A 23467-nucleotide genomic window follows, 5' to 3' on the forward strand; every position below is an offset into this window, starting at 1 on the left:
ATTCATGCACCAAACATTAACAGGGCCTTTGCATGCCTGTCACACTTAAGATTGTGCAGGCGTTCAAAGGCTTTCAAAGGGTTTTCTTTTTGCACTTTCTTCTCTCTCTTTCATTCATGAGGAAAGTAAACTGCAATCATAAAGAGGTTTTGATTGCTATAAGTTTATTTGCATTTTTTTTTGTTGCATTCAGAGGGATCTTGAATAAAGGCATGGTCATACCAAGAACAATGACTATATCAGCATCCACAATAACGCATAGTAATGTTCTGTTTATAATAATGCATACTGCAGTCATCTGTCACTTTAAAGCCAATTCACACCGCCTACAAACAAGCATAAATTCAAGATTACAGAACGTCACTTCTAAACCAAACATGTGCCAATTCAGTGAAAACAAACTCAAAGACAAATGCCAACAGACACCAACAAGGGGTACCACACTGACACAAACAAACCCCAGGAAAAGCATTTGCCGCCTGTTGGTATGATATAAATGGGCCTTTAAATGGTTGAGCGCTTTACATTTACATTTAACCATTTGACCTTTTATCCAAAGTTACTCAATAGTATGTAATAGTAGAAATCAGTAATAAAGTAATAAAAGCACTATCAATGTGTAAATACAATTGCAAATGCCAGTTAGCCTAATCAGTATAAAGTTTTTACAGATAGATGTTAGAAAGGGTACGTGTTATTGTTATCAAAGCAATTGTTTTATATATCAATTGGGATAATAAAAGAGATAGTTCAGACAAAATTAAAAATGTACTCACGCTCTAGTCAATCCAAAACTTTATGGGTTTGTTTCTTCTTTTGAAGAAAACCCAAACACCTGTAACCATTGACTTCTACAGCATTTTTTTCCTACTATGGTGGTCAATGTTTTTTTTTCTTTACTTCAAAATATCTTCCTTTGTGTTCAGCAGAATAAAAAAACTTGTAAAGGTTAAAGAGATAAGTAAAGATTGAGTAAATTTAGTCCTTGGTGTGAATAGCCTATAAGCTTGGCAAGACGCATATAAGTGGATACAATAAATGAAAAGCTCCAATTTATAACATAGCAAAGTAAGCCAGATGTTTACAGATTTAGATTCAGCCTAATACCCAAATAAAGAGTCAAGTGTTATCAATAGGCATGGGCCAGTATAACGTTCTGACTATATGATAACCTTGGATAAAAATATCACTGTTTCACGGTGTTGTGATTAATGCTCTAAAATATATTCTTTTTTAAATGTCTGGATAAAAAAACAATCTTTTTTCCATCTTAAATACAATGGCTTTGTCCGAAACCGCATACTTCCATACTATATAGTATGCTAAATCAGTATGCAAGCCAAGTACTATGCTTGAATTCATAGAATTTGAAAATCAGTATGCGAGAAGTACCCGGATGACTTACTACTTCCAGCGAGATTCTGAAGCACGCATCCCATGCACCCTGCGCTATCCCATGATGCCCCATGAGAGAATTCATGAATGGGAGTGAAGCATCGCAACTGGCGCAGGTAGGTCATGTGATGATAATAACATGGTGGATGTAGTATGTCCAAATTCCATTCATACTTCTCACATTCATACTGTTCATACACACATTCATATTCATCCTTATAAAACGTACTTTTCTAGCAGCCTAGTAGTATGTTTAAATTCAAATGCAGTACCTACTGAGTAGTAGGTGTTTTCAAACGCAGTCAATATATTTTATTTTGAGAAACATTTAAAATATTTCGAAGCAGTAAACATTTCATGCTAAATAATTCAAATCAATCATTGACTTCATTTATTCTTTCATTCATTTTCTTTTCGGCTTAGTCCCTTTATTTATCAGGGGTCACCACAGCGGAATGAACCTCCAATGTATCCAGCATATGTTTTATGCAGCGGATGCTGTTCCAGCCACAACCCAACACTGGGAAACACCCATACACTCATGCATTCACACTCATACACTATGACCAATTTGGTTTTTCAATTCACCTGTACCGCATGTCTTTAGACTGTGGGGGCACCCAGGAGGAAACCCACGCGAACAAGGGGAGAACATGCTAACTTCACACAGAAATGCCAACTGACCCAGCCAGGGCTCGAACCAGCAACCTTCTTGCTGTCAGGTAATTGTGCTAACCACTGCGCCAGCGTGATGCCTTCTGCTGTCTTTATTAGTTACAAAAACAGATTTCTTTACAATTCAAAACGGCATCTTTGGATATCTTTTCTGCTGCAGATACTGTTGTCCCTTAAAACAAATAAAAAAAACGTAAATCAAAAATCTTACACATACCTTAGGAATGGTACAGCAGCAAATTTTAAAACCTTGACTTTTCCAAACTGAAAAACAGTATTGTCCCATGCCTAGTTATCAATGCAAGTCCTTAAGTGTGACAGTCAAATGATGATGACAAGATGTAGTCATCAACCAGAGGACTACTCTGTCACAAACAGGAACGGACATCAGTGCATCCAACATAACAGAAAACTGTCACATTATCCTTCCATCCCTGTTACATTGCCATTATTTTTTGTCAAATGCAGGTAAGAGGAAAATATTTTAAACTTATTATGAATTCATTCAAAGTTACTCGAATGGGAAAAAAAGACCTTGACCCGTTTGAACACCCCAACCTTTAACTCTGGCTCCACCATCTGCTGCAGTACCAGAACTACAGGTGATTATCCATGCATCTCTCCTGTGGTTGTGAGAGTTCTCATTAGCACAATGAACAAAGCTCAAACTCTGCCGGGCTGCGCTCATTTGTTACACTTTGAGTGGCAGGTTTTGTATGGCTGTTCTCCCGGCCATCTGCCTACACAAGGAGCCGTTTTGGTTGGACAGAGCTCAGACACTAAGGGTGAGAGATATCTCTCTCAGCCTGGGAGTGTGAGGGCCAGTCTATTAAAAAGGGCCAATAATAGACACCTCACTTATTGGCACCTGATAGCTCATTCATGCTGCATGTAAACCCCTTACTCAAGGGCATAAAGGTGAGCAATTGATTTCACTTTGTGGAAAGCAAGAACCTGCTTATTAGTGTATTGTCATGGGCTGGGCCACTCCCAAGTGCACTTCAGGCCATACTAGAGTAGGCGACTAAATAATAATTACCATCCTGTTGGTCAATGACAACACAAGCAGGATGAGATTTAAGCAATCAAGAATCATATTGACGTCATTATTATAAAAGCTCCACTGGCCAAGCAATTGTTTATTGCCAAGGCTTTCATGAAAGAATTAAAAAGTGCAATAATTTATATTAATAAATTATAAATATATATTTGCATGAAATACATTTTATTTGTTCAGCATGGTAAGAGATCAAAATTATCCACTATATGTTTTACGCAGCGGATGCCCTTCCAGCCACAACCCAGCACTGAGAAACACCATTACACTCTTTCATAATACACATACACAACGGCCATTTTAGCTAATTCAATGCACCTGTACTGCAGGTTTTTGGACTGTGGGGGGAACTGGAGCACCCGGAGAAAACCCACACAAACACAAGGAGGACATGCAAACTCCACACAAAAACGCCAACTGACCCAGCCGAGGCTCGAACCAGCAACCTTCTTGGTGTGAGGCGACTGTGCCAACCACTGCACCACCGCAACGCCCCTAATGTCAATGTGAATTTTATTATATATAGCACTATTAAACACAACCAAAGGTTGACCAATGTACTGCACAATGCAAATCACAAAGAGAAAGGTATAAAATTATAGCTAAAACAAACAATTCCTACTAATAATTATTATAGTTAAAACAAATAACTCTCACTGATAAAATGCCAAATTAAAAAGGTACGTTTTCAACCTAGATTTAAAAACAGACAGAGATAATATAGACCTAATACAGAGGAGCAAAGCATTTCCCAAGGTAGGACCAGCAACTGAGAAAGCACGGTCAGCATTTCAGCCTCGACTTTGGGATGCATAACAGTCTCTGGTTAGATGCCCGAAGAGACCAACCAGGCTGACCTTCAGTTAACAGGTCTAACAGGTAAGAAGGAAAGAGCATAAGACGGGTGTAATGTGGTTATTTTTTAGCATATTAATCAGATTAAACAAATATTAAACTAAAGTTTAAAAAACATTATTGAGCAGTAAGCCATCTTAACAAAACGATTATTAAAGGATGTGACACTAATTGCCACACACACACACACACACACACACCTATTTTTACCGTATTTCTTTGTTGCTTTTATTAGCTATTGTTTATTACACACTAGATGACAAAAGTCTCGTCGCCTATCCAAGTTTTAGGAACTACAAATAACTTGACTTCTAGTTGATCATTTGGCATCAGAAGTGGCTTATATTAAAGGAAGGCCTCTAGATTATGCTTATGTTACTAACATAAAATATGATCATGGCTTGATTTTGAATTATTGAATTATGACAGTAAGGTCTGACTTTGCTTAGACAAAAGTTTTGTCACTTAACAGAAATAATGTACAGTATAGAATATAAAGTCATGGTGCAGTGGAAAAATAATTAATATTGTGTATGACTCCCATGAGCTTGGAGGACTGCATCCATACATCTCTGCAATGACTCAAATAACTTATTAATAAAGTCATCTGGAATGGCAAAGAAAGCGTTCTTGCATGACCCCCAGAATTCAACAAGATTCTTTGGATTATCTTCAATGCCTCCTCCATCTTACCCCAGACATGCTCAGTAATGTTCATGTCTGGTGACTGGGCTGGTCAATACCGGAGCACCTTGACCTTTTTTGCTTTCAGAAACTTTTATGTGGAGGCTGAAGTATGAGAAGGAGCACTATCCTGCTGAAGAATTTGCCCTCTCCTGTGGTTTGTAATGAAATGGGCAGCACAAATGTCTTAATACCTTAGGCTGCTGATGTTGTTATCCACTCTGCAGATTTCTTGCAGGCCCACATACCGAATGCAACCCCAAACCATGATTTTTATTTCACCAAACTTGACTGATTTCTATGAGAATCTTTGGTCCTTGCGGGTTCCAAAATATCTTCTGCAGTACTTGTGATGATTGGGATGCAGTTTAACAAATGATTCCTCAGAAAAATCTACCTTCTGCCACTTTTCCAAATGATCAACTAGAAGTCAAGTTATTATTTGTTACTCTAACAACTGGGATCAAGAACAAGACTTTTTCAGGTAGTGTACAAATTAAATGGATCATTGTTTTCTGTGTTGTACAGCAGTGAGTTCATACCTCATATTTCTTCAGCTGCTCACTCATGCACTCAATCTTCAGGTTCTTCTCTTGAAGCTCATTCAGAAGGTTATTTACTGCTCCATCAGTATCATCACAATCCAGATCCACCTCACCTTTATTCTTATACAAGATTTCATAGTCAATTTCATCTTAAACTTTGCATCACAAAATCACCTGTTGTTGATATTCCAGATTCATTAAAACCTCACCTTATAGCTGGCTCTGATCACCTGCACAGCATTAGAGAGCTGCTGCTGATAGCTTCTCCGAAGAACTGATATTTTCTGAAAATAAAAAATTACTTAGTGAATTGAGAATAGAAATTGAAATGAGGATAGAAAACAACATAATTATTGTTAACATATGTACAGCAATGTATACAAACCTCTTTATGACCGTTTTCCACATTCTTGATCTTTTCAGTCAAATTGTCATATAGGGCATCTGCTTCTTCTTGCAGTTTGGTCTCATACTGAAACTGTATCATTTTCAGCTTCTTTTCAGTGTGTTCTTTTAACACACAAATCTCCTGTTATCAAATCAAATATGTTACAACTGGGTATGTAACAGAACTGCAAAATGTAATTACACTAGCAACTAAAGTGGTGCCTTCTTATATTCAAATGGACAAAATCATCATCAAAATAAAAAAATGTTAAAAAGAAAAACTTTCTACTCTAACGTTACATTCAAATAAGTAGGACTACCTCTCTTTTTTCTTTCGATTAAGTAGGAAAGCTTCATTTTCCAGCCATAAATGAATGATGTTGTTTTTAATGCACCCATCACATGAATGTACAGGAAGTATTTAACGTTACCATTCTACAGTGTGAGTGATAGAACTAGAACATGCATTTAGAGCACTTATTCAGCCACAAGCCTGCTAATCAATATGTTTTACTCTGCAGGCTAGAGGATTCCTTGTGAAGGCACTGTTCTTCACCACAAAGCCACCATATGCACTCTCAGCGGGTGACCTGGGCAGCCCACAGCGAGCCACTCAGAGCTGAACTTAACTAATAAGATGAAAAGCCAGCAGCATGAATGAATTCACTCAGTATATCTAGCGGAATGCACTGACTATCAGCGTCTTGTTGAAAGCAAAACAAACTGGTATTTATAACGATGGTTTCAGCTTGACCGACAGCGACAGATTACTTCCGTTTGTGGTTAAAAAAAAGAAATGAAGTGCTACAATACCATTTATTGCTGATCATTGATGTGACTACAGCAGACCGACACTAACCTTCGTGAGCTCTTCGGCATTGGCAGCGAGAATCTTTATATTTGGCAGCTCTGACTCGTCGGTTTGAATACATGCGTCTCGTCCAAACAAACCTGTCCTCAGCTGATTTGACAGAGAGTACCTGGCGAGGCAAAAAGAGCGCGAAGAACTCTGAAAGATCATTCGCAGTTCACAGTTGGTCTTGGTTCTGTGGTCTTAACTTTGCATGCTTGTTTGGTGTTAATGTAAGCAACAACAACAAAACGTCTTACCGATGTATTTCCTCAGTCTCTTGTGAAATCAGCGCATCCTCGGCTTCATCCGCAATGCTGTTTATCCTCTTTTCGACAGCGTCCATGTGTGACAAAATACTGTGGTCCAAAATTTGCCTAACGTAATACAGATTTCTGCCGCGCAAAACGGTTGCTGTAGCAACATAAACTTAACATAAACTTGAAACGACGCCCGCTGCAACCTGAGCCGAGCTGGACTCGAATAACACACTGTACTTGCACGTTTATTAGATCATAGTTATACCCCATGGTGAAGTAATTCTTGGCGTTTTACATTGTAGATATTCTAAGTATTTTGCATGCACATTTTGTAAATATTAAATCTATTTTCTATAACTAAATGCCACCTAGTGTTGGACTTTTTTGTTTGTTTTTTCTCTTTTTTTTGTTTTTGGAAACTTTCCATGCATGTTAAGGAGAATCCATGCGCAATGCTCTTGGAGAAGTAGTTGCACAGCTTGACGTTGTATGGCAAGCGGTTTTAACATAAAGTCCCCAAATTAGTTTCAAAAATCAGAAAAAGTTGATTGGGACTTTTTATGTTACATTTAACGTTACTATTGTTCATTTTAAATACTAGCATTAAGTACTATTTTTTTAGGTAGCCTATTGTTTATTCTTTAGTTACTACCTCTGTATTTAATCTGACATTCTCATTTATTATCTACGTCTACTACTTTCATTCACTACCAAAATACAGTGGTCTCTCATTACGTTCTAAAAATATTCCACAACAGGTGAAATTCGGGAAGTCAGCTTTATTATGTTTTTTTTTCCCCTCACTAACGTTACACACATACACTTTTCTCAGACAGGCATTAACATTTTCACACTTTTCTTTTGTTTAAATACTCTCAAAGTTAAAACCTTCTTACAAAAAAAGTCCAGTATTACAGAATGAAACCAAAGATCAAAACTATAGACGAATTACCATGTTTGTAAACATTCAGGATGCGCGCGCAGGGAGGTGGAAGAAAAAAAACGTGAGCGCTTGCATTCACAGCGAGGGAATGACATCCGATGCGGTACAGAGTTTGTTGTTGTTAAGATATATGCATTATATATATATATATATATATATATATATATATATATATATATATATATATATATATATATATATATATATATATGTAATGCATATATCTTATATATATATATATATATATATATATATATATATATATATATATATATATATATATATATATATATAATTTACATAGTGCTTTCAGCGTATTATGACAACTTGTCACCCAGTGATAAGCACTGTAATTCAGCAAAATTAACGTTAAAGTGAGCGGCGTTCATCTGACAGGTCCATTTGCGATAGCACCCTCCCAATGAATATTGGATACTACGAAATTACCAAGCATCCAGCCCCAAATATACAAGCTCCATTAAGCTCCAAGTGATATTACAAGAGAGAAGTTAAAGGCCGACAAGTCTTTGGATGCCAACAATGTTGTTCTGTGTGGTCATGTGCAGGAAATAATGTTCCATCATTACAAGATTCAATACTATGTAGTGCTAAAAAAATGAGGTTCTGCCTAGCCAAGGACAAGGAAAGAAGACGGAGCTATACAAGGCCTGGGTAATTAATCATCAACAAGCAGAACAAATGCATTCTGACAGCAAACTGCACCTGTATGGCAGGGTATGTGAACTTACACATAAAAGTTGGCTTTATATTCACACACTCAGACTTTATCTTTAATAATATAATTTCATAAACCTATTATTTGCAAACTCTAAATAGCAAAATCAAATTAGCATCCAAAGACTATTAAAGTACAACATTGTTCACAGTCAAATAAACAGTGTTAATGTTGTTTTTAAGTCACACTCGCAGGTTATTTCAGACCGAATATTCAAAGTGGTGTGTTAAACAATATAGGCATAGGCAGTGTGCCACAAGTTGTCACTGAATGAATGTGTGAATATAAAACCAACTTTACCTTAATAACTTACACTTTCACGTTTCACTCTTAGCATTCAGTATCCGCATTTTAATTAACCATATGTAACAGTTTTTTTCTGAAATCATTGCTGCAATCAAAACGAGTGATGTGTATGATTCAGCATTGTGTGAACTTACCTGATATATCATGAGAACTGCAGAGTCCAGCATTTCTGATTAGGTTGTCAGTTCATTGAGCTCTCTTTTAGCCAAAGACATCTGCAGTTGGCATTAAAGCAGTGTCAATGTGGTGGTTAAAGTTACGTTTTCTATTTTTGGACTTTTTGAACAAACTAACTCCATAAATTTAGATCAATTTGAGCAACACGGGATGGAGAATGACATCACACGATCAAGAAAAAAGTTTAATATCTCAGACACCATTTTCTTTCGGCTTAGTGCCTTTATTCATCAGGGGTCGCCAAAGCAGAATGAACCGCCAACCTATCCAGCATATGTTTTACACAGCAGATTCCCTTCCAGCTGCAACCCAATACTAGGAATCATCCAAACACACTCATACACTACGGACAATTTAGCCTATCCAACTCACCTGTACCGCATGTCTTTGGACTGTGGGTAAAACTGGAGCATCAGGAGGAAACCCACTTGAACACATGGAGAACATGCAAACTCCACACAGAAATGCCATCTGGCTCAGCCGGTACCTTCTTGCTGTGAGGTGACAGTGCTAACACCTGAGCCACCGTGTCACCCCCTCTCAGACGCCAAACCAGCACAAAAGTAGCACAAATAAATGGCATAAATTTGCAGGTGCCAACTTCATGGATGTCAATGACATTTAAAAGTAAGTATTGTTGCATAAGCATAAATGCAAATTTTCTAGATAACATGTAGCTTGCCATATTCGTTGACTGTGTCAAAATTGCAACTAACACAGGTAAGTCATGATAATGACCACATGGCAAGTGTAATACATCAAAATGTCATTCAGACTGCCCATATTCATAATTCCATTTGAAGTGGATCGAAAACTTTTATTAGGGTTGTTCTAAAACCCGTTAACACAATATGTCTTAAGAACAAAACAGGTACACATTTTGGTTTTAGGACAACCCTAATAAAAGTCCACTTCAGTAGTTGGCTACTGTACAGAATATACTCTGTTTTAACAGTTGAGGGAAAAGGTTTTACATTCAAAAGTAGCACCATACAGTACTTAAGCAGTGTGCCATTTTCACTCAAAAATAGATTTTCTTTTTTTGCTGCTTGTTCAAACTACTTATTTAAAATGACCTGAATCAACACAATCCTTGAGTTTTTTTTAATTAACCTTATTATTTTATGTTTAATCCACTTAAGTTTGTAGAAACAATTTAACTTAATTTGTGTTGGGACAACATAAAGAAATTGTGCAGAACCCACCATTTTAGGATAGCAAATTACTTAAACCAAAAAACAAAACTTATTTTAAGAGATTAAACAAACTGATACTAAATATAATCCAGTTGTTAGCAAATCACATATAGACTGATGAAACTACAAGTGAAACTCACAAGCCTATTACACTTGATTAGTTCTCAACAGCTTCACTAAGTCACCGCGACAGCTAAATCTCTGTTTATTAAGCAATTCTACTCCGTTCGCATCTCAGACTGAAGACAGACAACAGCAGACTTCAAATTAACTACCTCCTTAATATATATTTTGGGGGCTGTTGTGCACTTTCATGTCTGTAATCACAAAAGCCCACTCTTCATTTTCAGACAAGGAAAAGTCTATTAAAATAGATTAGTCTGCCGTAGTCTGTCTAGATGGCATAATCTCTTCGAGTCTGCTTGAAGAGCATAATCCCTGATACTGAAATATACTCCTCTGCGTGGTGTAAGCCGTATAGCCTGAGTGAAGCAGCCACAACAGCAGACTCGAGGTATGTTTCCTCCCCCTTTGGAGGCCGCGTTGCTTCTACTGTAAGAGTCTGCCCCGAGGCAAGCCAATATGGCCATTTAATTAATCTGTGCTGTGCTCTTCAGTACAGCAAAGAGCTAATAGTGGTGATAGATAGCCTATGTTTCCACTGGAGATTTCTGATAGTCATTTTGTATGTGGTGTAAATCAGTTTGTTTTGTAAAGTTGTGCTTGAAGACAGAGAGTCAAGAGGGTTAATGATGATCATTAGTGACGTGTGCATCATTGAGTGTCAGTCAGGCGTAAAGTGAGAGCAACCGTCTTTGAATGTGCTTGTTTAACACACACTTCTTAATGAAGAGGGAAAAGACAGAATAAATGTCTGTTTCTGTTTGTTCTTATAATTCAATGTAAGCTTGAGCAATGTGTTAGTATTAAAACTGAGCTTACATGTTTACATTTTTATGAAACATATTTTGTATAAACTGATGAAATATCACCAGACTAATGCAATATCAACTGTGTTTACAGTGTTAAGGTGTACATTTTGTCAATTTATTTTAAAAAAAGTACATTAAATTATATTGCAGTACAATACTTTTTAGTTTGTGTAAAATTGCTAAACAAAATACTTAAAGATTTAAACTTAAACCATATTTTAATATCTTAAATCTTGAATCTTGATATTTTCTTATTGAAAGATAAATTATAAATATACAAAAATTAATACACAATACACATACTTACACAAAAAAAATTTACAGCCAATTTACTAGAAACTCAACAATTCTACACATTCCTTAAAAATACGTATAAATGTTTAAAAAAAAAATATATATATATATACATATATATATATATATATATATATATATATATATATATATATATATATATATATATATATATATATATATATATATATATATATATATTGTGGATATTTACATTCAGGGGGCGACATGGTTAACACTGTCGTCTCACAGCAATAAGGTTGCTGGTTCTAGTCACCGCTGGGCCAGTCGACATTTCTGTGTAGTTTGCATGTTCAAACATATTATGTGGGTTTCCTCCGGGTGCTCCAGTTTCCCCCACAGTCCAAAAACATGCGCTATAGGTGGATTGGGTAAGCTAAATTGTCCGTATGTGTGTGAAGTGTATGGATGTTTCCCAGTAATGAGTTACAGCCGGAAGGGCATCCGCTGCATAAAACATATGCTGAATAAGTTGGCGGTTCATTCCACTGTGGGGACCCCAGATTAATAACGGAACTAAGCCAAAAAGAAAATGAATGAATGAATAAATAACTAAAAAAATATTGTGGATATTTATATTCAGGGGTGACATGATGGCTCAGTGGTTAGCACTGTCGCCTCATAGCAAGAAGGTCACTGGTTTGAGTCCCAGATTGGGCCAGCTAGCATTTTTCTGTGGAGTTTGCATGTGCTGGCGTTCTTGGCGTGGGTTTTCTCCGGGTGCTCCGGTTTTCTCCACAGTCCAAAGACATGCGGTAGGTGAATTCAATAAATTAATTCGGCCGTATGAGAGTATAAGAATGTTTCCCAGTACTGGGTTGCAGCTGGAAGGGCATCTGCTCTGTAAAATATGCTGGATAAGTTGCAGATTCATTCCGCTGTGGCAACCCCTGATGAATAAAGGATCTAAGCCGAAGGAAAATTAATGACTTTGGAATTTATATTGTTTTGTTCCAACATTTCAAACAGATCTAACATTATATACAAGAAAGACTTTGAATTAAAAAGTCAAACAAAAAATATATATATTTTATTGTTTTATTAACTTCATAACTGAATAATTTTATAATAATAATCAATTAATTTAGGATAAATCAGTTTATTATAGGTTAAATCAGGAATAAATATATCTTCTTAAAGTATGTTTTTTTATCATTTTATTGCCATCTACAGTCTTCACGGGTCTGTGTCGTAATCATGAGGCTGGCATAACTTTACAGTAATTGGAGGGTATATTTTAAAGCCAGGTCAAGCAACAAATTCCCTAAGACGTGGCCCACCAGCTGACAATGAAAATCAGCCCTAATTCATTTAGTGTGAACCAGCGTTTGGCAGAAGCCTTGGGGCCCCAGTGTGAACCTGCAGAGCTACATACACATTATATGAGCTTCATTCATTACAACAATCTAACTAATCTAATAAAACCACAGCAAGATCATTACATTGATCAACTGACACTAATGCATGCTAATTAATAAAATGCTTCAAGTGGATGTATTTATAAATTGCCTATTTATAGATGTCAACATGACATTCTACAACATAAATGGATAAATGGTGTGGCTCATGTTAGAGGGAAAGCAGGGGTTCGGTTTCTTGGGGTTTCTTAAAATTTGACAGCAGTGACATTGCAAATCGTTTGTTTTTTAAGACTCATCATTATTAGGGGAAATATTAAATGTAAGAAATTCTACAAGTCTGCTCTTTGCTGCCCTCCACTGGATAAAAATCTCAACGTGAAAAAAGTTATTCTTGCTTATTAGGAGCCGAAGACAATTAAACGAGTACAAAATTTTAAATAAAATACATTTACATAAAATAAAAACATGGAATTTGGCTTGGTAACAACTTAATGTGCCCTATTTCAGACATCCATAAAACACTGAAATCGTATTATTTTTTTATCCAATTAAACATTGTTTTTATCCAATTAGTACATAATTATTGACTCTTCATTTACATACTTCTTAATTAATTTGTTATCAATATGGGCACAGAAGTAATCGCAGTAATCCCCATATTAACTAAACTGCAGAAAATAGGTCAGTGGGCAGTAGCCTTTTTTTTTTTTTTTTGCCCCAGCAGTCAAAAATGGGCAGGCTGCCAGTTAGTCACTTTATATGACATTGAAATTATTCCTATTCATTGCAGCAAAATATATACATTTACTTAAATTTAGTTTAAACATAAGAAAACGTTATAGAAATCATTGAAAAATAATAATAATGTCTTTTAAATGCCTTTATAAGACCTTTGTATGTATGTATGTATGTATGTATGTATGTATGTATGTATGTATGTATGTATGTATGGTAACACTTTACAATAAGGTTCATTAGTTAAATGCATTTACTAACATGAACTAATCATGAACAACACATGTACAGCATTTATTAATCATAATTGAACATTTACTAATGCATTATTAACATCCAAGTCCATGCTTGTTAACATTAGTTAATGCACCATGAGTTAACATGAACTAACAAAAAACTACTGTATTTTCATTAACTAACAATAACTAACATGAACAAATACAGTAGTAGATGTATTGTTCATTGTTTGTTCATGTTAGTAAATGCCTTACTTAACATTAACTAATGAACCTTATTGTAAAGTGTGACCGTATATATATATATATATATATATATATATATATATATATATATATATATATATATATATATATATATATATATATATATATATATATATATATATATATATATATATACTAGAGGGCAGCAGATGGCCAGATTCTTCCTATTCAACCTGAATGTCATTTTCATTTTAGTCTGTGAAGATAATATTTATTTTTTACTTTTACTTACATTATTTTGACTGTGATACACAGCTATGGAAGAAACTTAAAAGAACACTTCATCTCAAAATCTCTGGTTTATGAAATATAGTTCAATTATAATTATAGTGTATTTTTGTTACTTCTGTAAACATTGTTTATTTATTTATTTTTAATTATATATACGCCTTAACATAAACAGAAGACTGATAGGATGCTCATATTAGAAAAAAAATATTATTATTATTATTTTTTTGAACTCGTCAATTTAATTAAGAACTAAAGATCTACTGTGTCTGACCACATCAGATGATTGAAAGTCAAAACGTAGATGTAAACAAACACAGAAGCTCGTGGGATCAAATCAGGGCCAGATTGGTTAGGACACCAAAACAAAACACACTGTGCCCCCAGAGAACCCACCACTGGGAGGGGGAAAACAAGATATTAACAAATGGCCTCTGGTGACATAAGCTAAAGCTTCCCTTCTGAATAAACAGAGAAATTAATTAGTTGGAGTTGGCAGCATATGACAGAGGTTTAAAATAGCAGATGGCATAAGTTTGATTATTGCTGATGATTTAGCTTTATACCCCGGAGAAAGTGAGAACAACTAAGCTAACACTGAATTTTCTTTAATAACACATAGCCTATCCGGATCTGGATGTGTTTTTTGGAGAGAGAGAGAAAATGTGTATGGATAATATTGCAGAATTTCCAAGGTTGCTATTTTTGAATGTTTTCTCTAGAGGGCAGCAGATGGCCAGATTCTTCCTATTCAACCTGAATGTCATTTTCATTTTAGTCTGTGAAGATAATATTTATTTTTTACTTTTACTTACATTATTTTGACTGTGATACACAGCTATGGAAGAAACTTAAAAGAACGCTTCATCTCAAAATCTCTGGTTTATGAAATATAGTTCAATTATAATTATAGTGTATTTTTGTTACTTCTGTAAACATTGTTTATTTATTTATTTTTAATTTTACGATTATTTATTTATTTTTTTCCATGAACTAACCCTCAGATATGTTTATACATCATTGTAGACAAAACAATACCTATAGTTTAACTTAAGAAAATATAATCTTAATCACAAAAAAAAAAAAAAAAAAAAAAAATATATATATATATATATATATATATATATATATATATATATATATATATATATATATATATATATATATATATATTCTGACCCATTGTCATTTTTAATAAACAAATAAATACATGCCTACATATTATATTATTATGTTATATTATATTATATTTTATTATATTATATTATATTATATTATATTATATTATATTATATTATATTATATTATATTATATTATATTATAGCCCCACAGCAAGAAGGTTGCTGGTTCGATCTTCGGCTCAGTTGGCATTTCTGTGTGGAGGTTGCATGTTCTCCCTGCATTCGCGTGGGTTTCCACCAGGTACTCAGGTTTAAACAGGATTAAATCTGACATGACTGACAGTTGTATAAGAATGATTGTCAAATTAATGTTGACACTTTTTAAACAAGTACATTTTTTAAGAGTAAAATATCTGAGGATCCTTGTAGAAACCTAATTAAATTACACAATTTAACTAATATATATCAAATATATCTAATCTATATCAAATATGTCAAATAAAATAATAGATTTGATTTATGTGATTCTTACGTGAAAACTGACGTAACAACAGGACAGATTTTTTTTTTTTTAGAATGAAACAAGCAATAACAAAAAAAAAACTACCACATCGCAAAGATTACAGATATAAGAACTAAGACATAAGAAATAACTTTTTGTTTTGATTTCATCAAGATTTTGCTTTCTCAAAAGTATTTTTTATGAAGTCTAACAGGATGGAAACAAAAGGTGAAGCAAATTAGGCTGCTCATGTCAACCCCTGCTGGCAAATGTCATTACTACACCAGCCAGTGGGGCAGAAGCTTTTTTTCCCCATTTAATACGGAACAAACCACGGATGTCCTATGACTTGCCTAGTTAACCTATAATTAAAGCAAAAATAAATGTATATCATATAAATATGTTGTTAAGATTATTATGTTTGCAAATGTGTTTGAAAAAAACAGTTTTTGGGAAATGACTGTGCATACTTCCACAAAATAAAAAATGTAAAAACCATTAATGTGAAGTATCTGCGCTTGATTAAAAAAATATTATTACAAAAATAATATAGACCTGCTTGAAATGAGTTTAATTAAGCATTCAGGATCATCAATTTTCTAAAACAATTTCTAAAAAAATGCATCTGGTGTGTTTTGTGAGTTGGAAGGTTCCAGTTCTGATATTTCTCACTAAATGGCCACCATCCCTCAGTTTTGTTTTTTTTTAATCCTGTTAATGCTTTTAGATCAAACCATGCCAAGAACCTGCTCAAAGAGCTGATATCTGCTAAAACTAATGGCTTTAAGCACAAAAGAGGTTCTTTGTTCCCTGCCAGTGGCTGATTATGAAAACTATGTGCCAAGGTATAACTGAAATGTTGCTCATCTATTAGACCCAAAGCTTTTTCACGGGAACCGTTTAAGCAGGAAGAGCTTGTGCAACATCTGTTATCAAACTACAAACTGTACAAACACTAAAAGACTGGCTGAACTCCATTGATGGTTGTTTGTTTGTGTACTTCATTGTCCCTCAAGGGGAAATTTTCTGTGGACTCACACAGCACTTCAGCAAGTTCTGACACAATAACAATTAAACATAAGCAAACATGCAAAAGAATTCCATACAGGAAGAAAAAAAACATACCATACTATCGATCAGTGTTCAATAGTCTGATTGACACTGGATAAAAGAGTTCTTAAGTCTGTTCCGCTTCTAGCGGAACGCTCTGTCTCTTCTACCAAAAGGTAAAACATTGTTAAATGGGAAGATGACATAAGATGGATTGTTTAAAATTATTTTAGCTTAATTTAGAGTACATTGCTTGTAAAATGTTTGAATACTAGTCAGAGTTTCAGATCCTATTAGTCTTGTAGTTCTGATCATAATAACATTTTTTGATTTAGATTTTCAGATTTACAGAAAGATTGCCATACCATGTAGATAGACAATACCTGATGACACTCTCAATATAGCCTCATAAAATAAGTATATGATTTTCTTATCAACACCATAGAACCATAACCTTTGTAGAAAATACGGTCTTCGGTGAAGCTTTTCACAGATCCAGTTTACGTGAGTGTCCCATGTTAGAGACCTGTCTAAATTCCCAAATACTTGGATGACTGTACCTGAGTGATTTCTTGATTATGTACAAACACTGGTAAATGCTCAACAACACACTAGGAATCAAAAATAATTTCCTTTGTTTTTTGTTTTTTTGTATTATCTTTTAAAAAGTTTTCATCACACCTTAACAAATGAATCAATATCAAAAAGATAAACAGAAACGGGATCTTGAAATCAAACTTAAAATTACTGTATCATCAGAGTATTTAAAAATAAATGATGCCCCTAATGTAAGCAAATTTGACACACTTTCACTTTAGAAGATTTACTATTACTAATCATAATTAGACTTTTATTGGAAGTGATTTGACTGAAATAATTCAGTTTGTGCACATCTAAGAAAATCAAGTCTTATTCTCATTAGTGATCAAACTGACCAGCTTATCACATCATATGCTAATAACTAAATATTACTATATTATAAACTAATAGTGTGTTAATGCATGTACTGGGATATTGAAGAAAAGTGTAATAATACCATGCTAATTAATTAAATTTTAAATATGTGATAAACAATTTTAGATATTGATGTAACAACTTTATTTAAGAGGAAAAAAAACATAACTTCAGAAAGTTAACCACCATGATTTACTTTTGCTTAAAACAAATCAGACATTTTGTTAATGAACATACTAAATAAACATAAACATAACCAGTTTAATTCACTGGTATACTTTTTCATCTTGAAAACATCAAGATCAATCAGAAAAAAAACACTAGAAACTGAGTAGAGTTACTTCTTTTCTCTCTTATTGCTTTCTTAACATGGTATAATGTGAAGTGCGCTGACAAGGGAGGTGCAGATCCAAATGCAGGGTTTGTTATCTGACATTTTGTTGATGAACATACTAAATAAACATAAACATAACCAGTTTAATTCACTGGTATACTTTTTCATCCTGAAAACATCAAGATCAATCAGAAAAAAAACACTAGAATCTGAGTAGAGGTACTTCTTTTCTGTCTTATTGCTTTCTTAACATGGTATAATGTGAAGTGCGCTGACAAGGGAGGTGCGGATCCAAATGCAGGGTTTGTTATGCAGAGAATGGCAAGTAACAGTCAACACAGGAGCAAACAGATGTATAAGGGCAATAAACTGGCAAATGGTCAAAAGGCAGGCAGCAGACAACATAAAACAAACAAAAGAAAGCAAGGTTCTGTAACCACGGGGAGTGACACAAAGAACTGAGGTAGGATCCAAAAGCAGGTTTATTCTTAGTCAGGCAAGCAATGGTCAAAACAGGTGCAAACAGTGTGAGGACAATCCAGAATCGTAGTCGAAGTAACATGCGAGAGGTCGTAAGGCAGGCGGGCAGACTAAGACAGGGAGGCTATCAAGGTTAACGGTCGGTACACAAGATAACAAGACTAGGAAACGCGTTGTAGTGCTACTTACAGTAAACAAGACTCGGCAATGGGAGTGAGTGAGTGTGCTGCTTAAATAGTGTGTGTCTCTGACAATCCTCAGGTGGTGCGAGTAATCAGTTTAGATGAGGAAGCATGTGTGAGTGTGCCTAGAGTGCATGTATGAAAATGTAGTCCAAAAATGGCGGATTTGTAGTCTATGGTTATTGAGAGTGAAATCCAGCGATCTTATGGAGTACGATCGCTGGTTATCATGACAGGGTCAAACACAAAAGGCAAGGAAGGGTAACGCGTTGTTATATTTACAGTTCTGTATAACAAGACTCGGCCACTAATCTGTGTGTCTGTGCTGCTTTTAAAGTCCATGTCATCAGTTTAATCAATGGAGACCTCTGAGAAAGTGTAAGTGTTGCATGACAGAACTTGTATTTCATATGAGACATAATTGTAGTCCATGTAAATGTGAATGTTCTCCAGCGATCTATGAAGGTAAGATCACTGGTGATCGTGACACATGGCCTCATTGTTTGGTCAGATTTCGTATGAAAATAACAACAGATTTTTGTAGAAGAACAGAAACATGTCTACTGCGCCTGGTTTTAGAAATGTGTTTTGACATGTAAGTTGTAATGTGTCAAAACAGACCATATGCCTTCAGTGATTCAACTTAAAAAGTATCAAGGTACAAGAATATATGTGCACACATAAAACATTTATTCAACATCTATAAATCAATTTCATTCAACAGTTTATTTTTCTCAGTGTCAGTATATTGTGCATATGGTGTTTCGAATAACATGAGGGTGAATAATAAATAACATAATTTGCATTTTACTGAACTAACACTTAAATGAATAGTTACACTTTAGCAGAGACCTTAAAATACAGTGTGACCTAAAGATTTTTTAAAATGATGTTATAAATATTATGATATACTGTACCGGTTGTGGTGTGCTATGTATCATGTGCTCATAAGTTTTTGGTCTCTGTATTTTAAGTGTTTATTTTGTTTATTAATGTTTTTAAATTAATTTAAAATAGTTTTGCAAATACATTTTAAATGTCATTATCACTAATCTAACATGTACAGAAGAATAAATATTGTTTTAAATTGTATTAGTTTCCAGGGCTGGGCATAATTAAAGTTCTCTGATTTCTAGGATTTTTGTGACTGCAGAAACCCAGCCTACGCTAATCTATTTTTTGGAAGTGCATTTTCGAGTCACAAAAAAGTGAGAATGCGTTTCTCCAGTTTCCAGGTTGTGTCTGACAGAAGACTGTGAGTCACTGCCTTTCTTTGAATCCGATGAACTTTGTGAGTCTGACACATGCCTTTAATGAGCACTGTTTGTAGCTCTGAATTTGACCTTTCCATGACACAAGTCGCCATAAAGCTCTAGTCACACACTGTAGACCGACTGCTGGCTATACTTTGTCTCTGGACATTTTGGCTCTCTTTAAAAATACATCACAGTCTTTTCAGGTTAATGATGGGCCACCAGATATGAGTCATTTTTGGAGATTAAATTTAAAGTGTTTCTAACATCATAGGAATGGTTGTTTCTCCAACCCCCACAGTCTGCTCTTACCGTAGCTTGTCTGTGACCACGGGTCTGTGGGAGAGAACATCAGACGCATGGATATTAATGCAGGCTGAGTAGGAGTATAGACTTCAAAGGAAGAAATGAGAGTGGGGGGAGAGTGTCCTGGACTTGGTATTATAGGGTCCAGTTAATTTTAAAATGGACTTCTTTGGCTTCCTTCAGCACACTGACAGCCCACCTACAAATCAGCTCATACAGTCACCACTAGCAGTATCTATGAGAACTTTTGCAGCAAAAATCGATTTCAAAATGATTTTTACAATAAGAGATCATGTACATAAATGGCACATTATGTATGGCAAGATCTACTTATAAATATTATTTTATTTGAAATTTTTATAGTTTTATAAACCACCTTAAGGGGTCATAATATTTTTCCTTGAGGTTTACTTATAACGCTTATATTTTTTGCCCTCACACACACACACACACACACACACACACACACACACACACACACACACACACACACTCAACTACACGCACACTGTATGAATGTATATGGAAACAATATAACAGTATATTCAATTGCTTGTGCCAAGAAAAATGTCCATAACAATGTACAAAAAAAGAACTGTCCAATGAACAGCACAAAACAGCAACAGCGTTACAGTAATTTCAATATTTCCTTGTAGAGAAATAATTTGCACTGTTAGACTGTGCCGCAAATTTACAGTTATTTACTGCAAAATGACCATTAAATTACCACATACATTACAGTTCACTGCTGTAATATGAATTGCATTGTGGGTCATTTAAAATCTTTTACAGTAACTTACTACATATTCGCAATTTGCTGTATTCTATTGTAATCAAAGTAATCAAATACTGCTGCTGTAGTTAAAGACAAAATTAAGATTTATAAAATGTAATTTATTAAATAAATGACTGTAAAAACTAAAACTAACTAAAAAAAATTAAAAATAAAGGTTTTATACTGCTAATTTAAAAATACAGCAAAAGTACTGTAAACATTGTAATTATAAAATTGTAATTATAAAATATAAAATTATAAAAATGTGGTAAAGGGCATTTTACCATAAAAATATGTTGCGGCATGGTTATTTTACTGTAAAATGAAATTGTGGTAAGGCCCTGCTACTGTAAAATACATTAACTATAAGTTACTGTAAAGGGGCAGTTGCAGTAACAGTGCTGCCAGTAAGTAACCACAAAATTACAATAAAATGTCCAAAAGTGTGGCCACATTTATGTCTAGTTTTGGCAGATGGGTGATGTGGATATGTTTGCACAAGCTGCAAAGTATATTTGACACTACAGAGTATATTAACAACCCAGGTTCATTGGAAATGTGCAAAATATGTTGCTCCAGGTACTTTTATTACACATTTCAGATGACAAATCCACTATAGGCCCCTGTATACCTTTTAGCAAATCTGAAATACATTACTTTGGGGTACATTGTGTTGTATGTGTTCAGATACACAACCTCAAGATGGCAGGGCATTTTGAAAACCCAACAAATAATGTTTTCGAAAGCAAATGTAAGAGAAAAGTGCACTGCGAACATGTAGCTTTACCTTGGTTTTGCAACAATTTTATCTGTTTCACTGGATTTGAACGAGAACTGTGCATGACAATTACACTGTAGTGATCTACCAAGCAAACTTATCGCATTAGAAAGGTTGTCCATTTTGATATAAACAGGTAAGACATCAAATATCAAACTTCAATCACACCATTAAAGTGTTTTGTGGTATTTATTTGGTGTTTTGCAAAGTAATGCATATAAATTCTTTATTCATCAATAATATCTCCCTGTAAATATCATTAGTGTGAAAAGGTTCTAGAAACTGCATTCGTGTTAAAGTGTGTTTTTGTGGTTTCAGAAAATGTAAGCTGAAGCACGTATTTCCAAAGAGCCTGTGTTGAATAATAATCTGGCTATGTAGACTATAGTTTTCCGTATATGGTCATGTTTTTTTTCCATTTATTTATACTTTTGAACTGCATTATGGGATATTCACTTTTCCGTTTTTTCATATTCTCATATTATTTCTTAAACAATGTCTTGTCACAAACTACTTAAATGTCAAAGTCACTTTGCTATGCACTGTGCTGAATTTTCAACATCAAAACTCGACAGAGATAAAATTCGTAAAATGCATTTCACATTCGTAAATAAATATGTTTTTTACAGTGTAGGAAGTCCCAGAATGTCTAATTTTTAAAAGCTTCATTAAAACGTTTTGCATTTTAGCATAATGAAAGAAATTAATTCATAGAGCACCTGAATTTTCAACATCAAAACTCGACAGAGATATAATTCGTAAAATGCATTTCACATTCGTAAATAAATATGTTTTTTACAGTGTAGGAAGTCCCAGAATGTCTAATTTTTAAAAGCTTCATTAAAACGTTTTGCAAATTAATTCATAGAGCACATTGAAAAAAATTATGTCTGCAAAATTTTTGCAAAAAATGTATATGTGTTGAATTTAAACAAACTTATTAAATTTAGTAATGTTCAACTTAGTTTGTTTGGTTAAATTCAATCCAAATAAATTGTTTACAACCTTAACTTAAAAGAATTAGTAAATCCAAGGAATCATCTTTGAATAATTGTTTGTCAGTGCACTTTGAACCTGAATCTTCTTTTCCAATCCTTAATTGTAAACTACTTCATAATGAACATCTAACGCAGGTCATTCCCAATTCATTGTTGATCTGACTCAGTACAAGTTAAGATTGGATTAGTAGTGACATATCCCTGACTACATCCTGAGATGCCTGGATAAGCTTCAGCTTCCCCACTACCGTATACAGCGCAATCGGTTTAGAAAATAAATGGATTTTTATACTGATGGTACCCCACTAGCATGAATCATTCCTAAAACTATCAACTTGTGCCCACCTTCCTCTCTCCTCAGATTAGTCCCGTATTCTGCCTTTATAAATCCCAAAACTGTTAATCCATTTACTGGAAAGATTAAAAGTGGATAAAATGAAAGAATTGTTATACATCTTTAGCCGTATGCTACAGCGATGCCTTATTGTGTCTCCTAGCAAGTGTAGCCACAATAAGCAGCTTGGGGTAGGAGACATGCAGTATTTTCTAAGCAAGTGCAGTGTTCACTTATTCAGACTTTCTCAGGGAAGTCA

The 23467-nt window shown here is 34.5% G+C and overlaps 1 protein-coding gene across 19 annotated transcripts in view; it reads right to left on the minus strand.

Annotated features, from left to right (window-relative positions):
• The window catches only part of si:dkey-188g12.1, a 75019-nt gene extending 67629 nt beyond the window's left edge, over window positions 1-7390 (minus strand). For 11 of the 19 annotated variants that reach the window (XR_015478566.1, XR_015478569.1, XR_015478563.1 and 8 more), the window contains exons 1-5: window positions 6709-7176; window positions 6458-6578; window positions 5597-5740; window positions 5421-5495; window positions 5209-5331 (exon numbers count right to left, since the gene is read on the minus strand). Coding sequence is in view for 6 of the 19 variants with exons in the window: in XM_087240965.1 (XP_087097091.1) it covers window positions 5209-5331; window positions 5421-5495; window positions 5597-5740; window positions 6458-6578; window positions 6709-6794 (549 nt within the window). In the remaining 13 variants the exon portion in view is untranslated. Of the gene's footprint in view, window positions 1-5208; window positions 5332-5420; window positions 5496-5596; window positions 5741-6457; window positions 6606-6708 lie in introns of all 19 variants that reach the window. The other 8 variants (XR_015478561.1, XR_015478564.1, XR_015478560.1 and 5 more) reach the window with 4 other exon arrangements.
• Between the last annotated feature and the right edge of the window lie 16077 nt (window positions 7391-23467).

The sequence above is a fragment of the Danio rerio genome, chromosome 2 (genome assembly GCF_052040795.2).
Source record: "Danio rerio strain M-AB ecotype USA chromosome 2, GRCz13ab, whole genome shotgun sequence".
Lineage (NCBI taxonomy): Eukaryota > Metazoa > Chordata > Actinopteri > Cypriniformes > Danionidae > Danio > Danio rerio.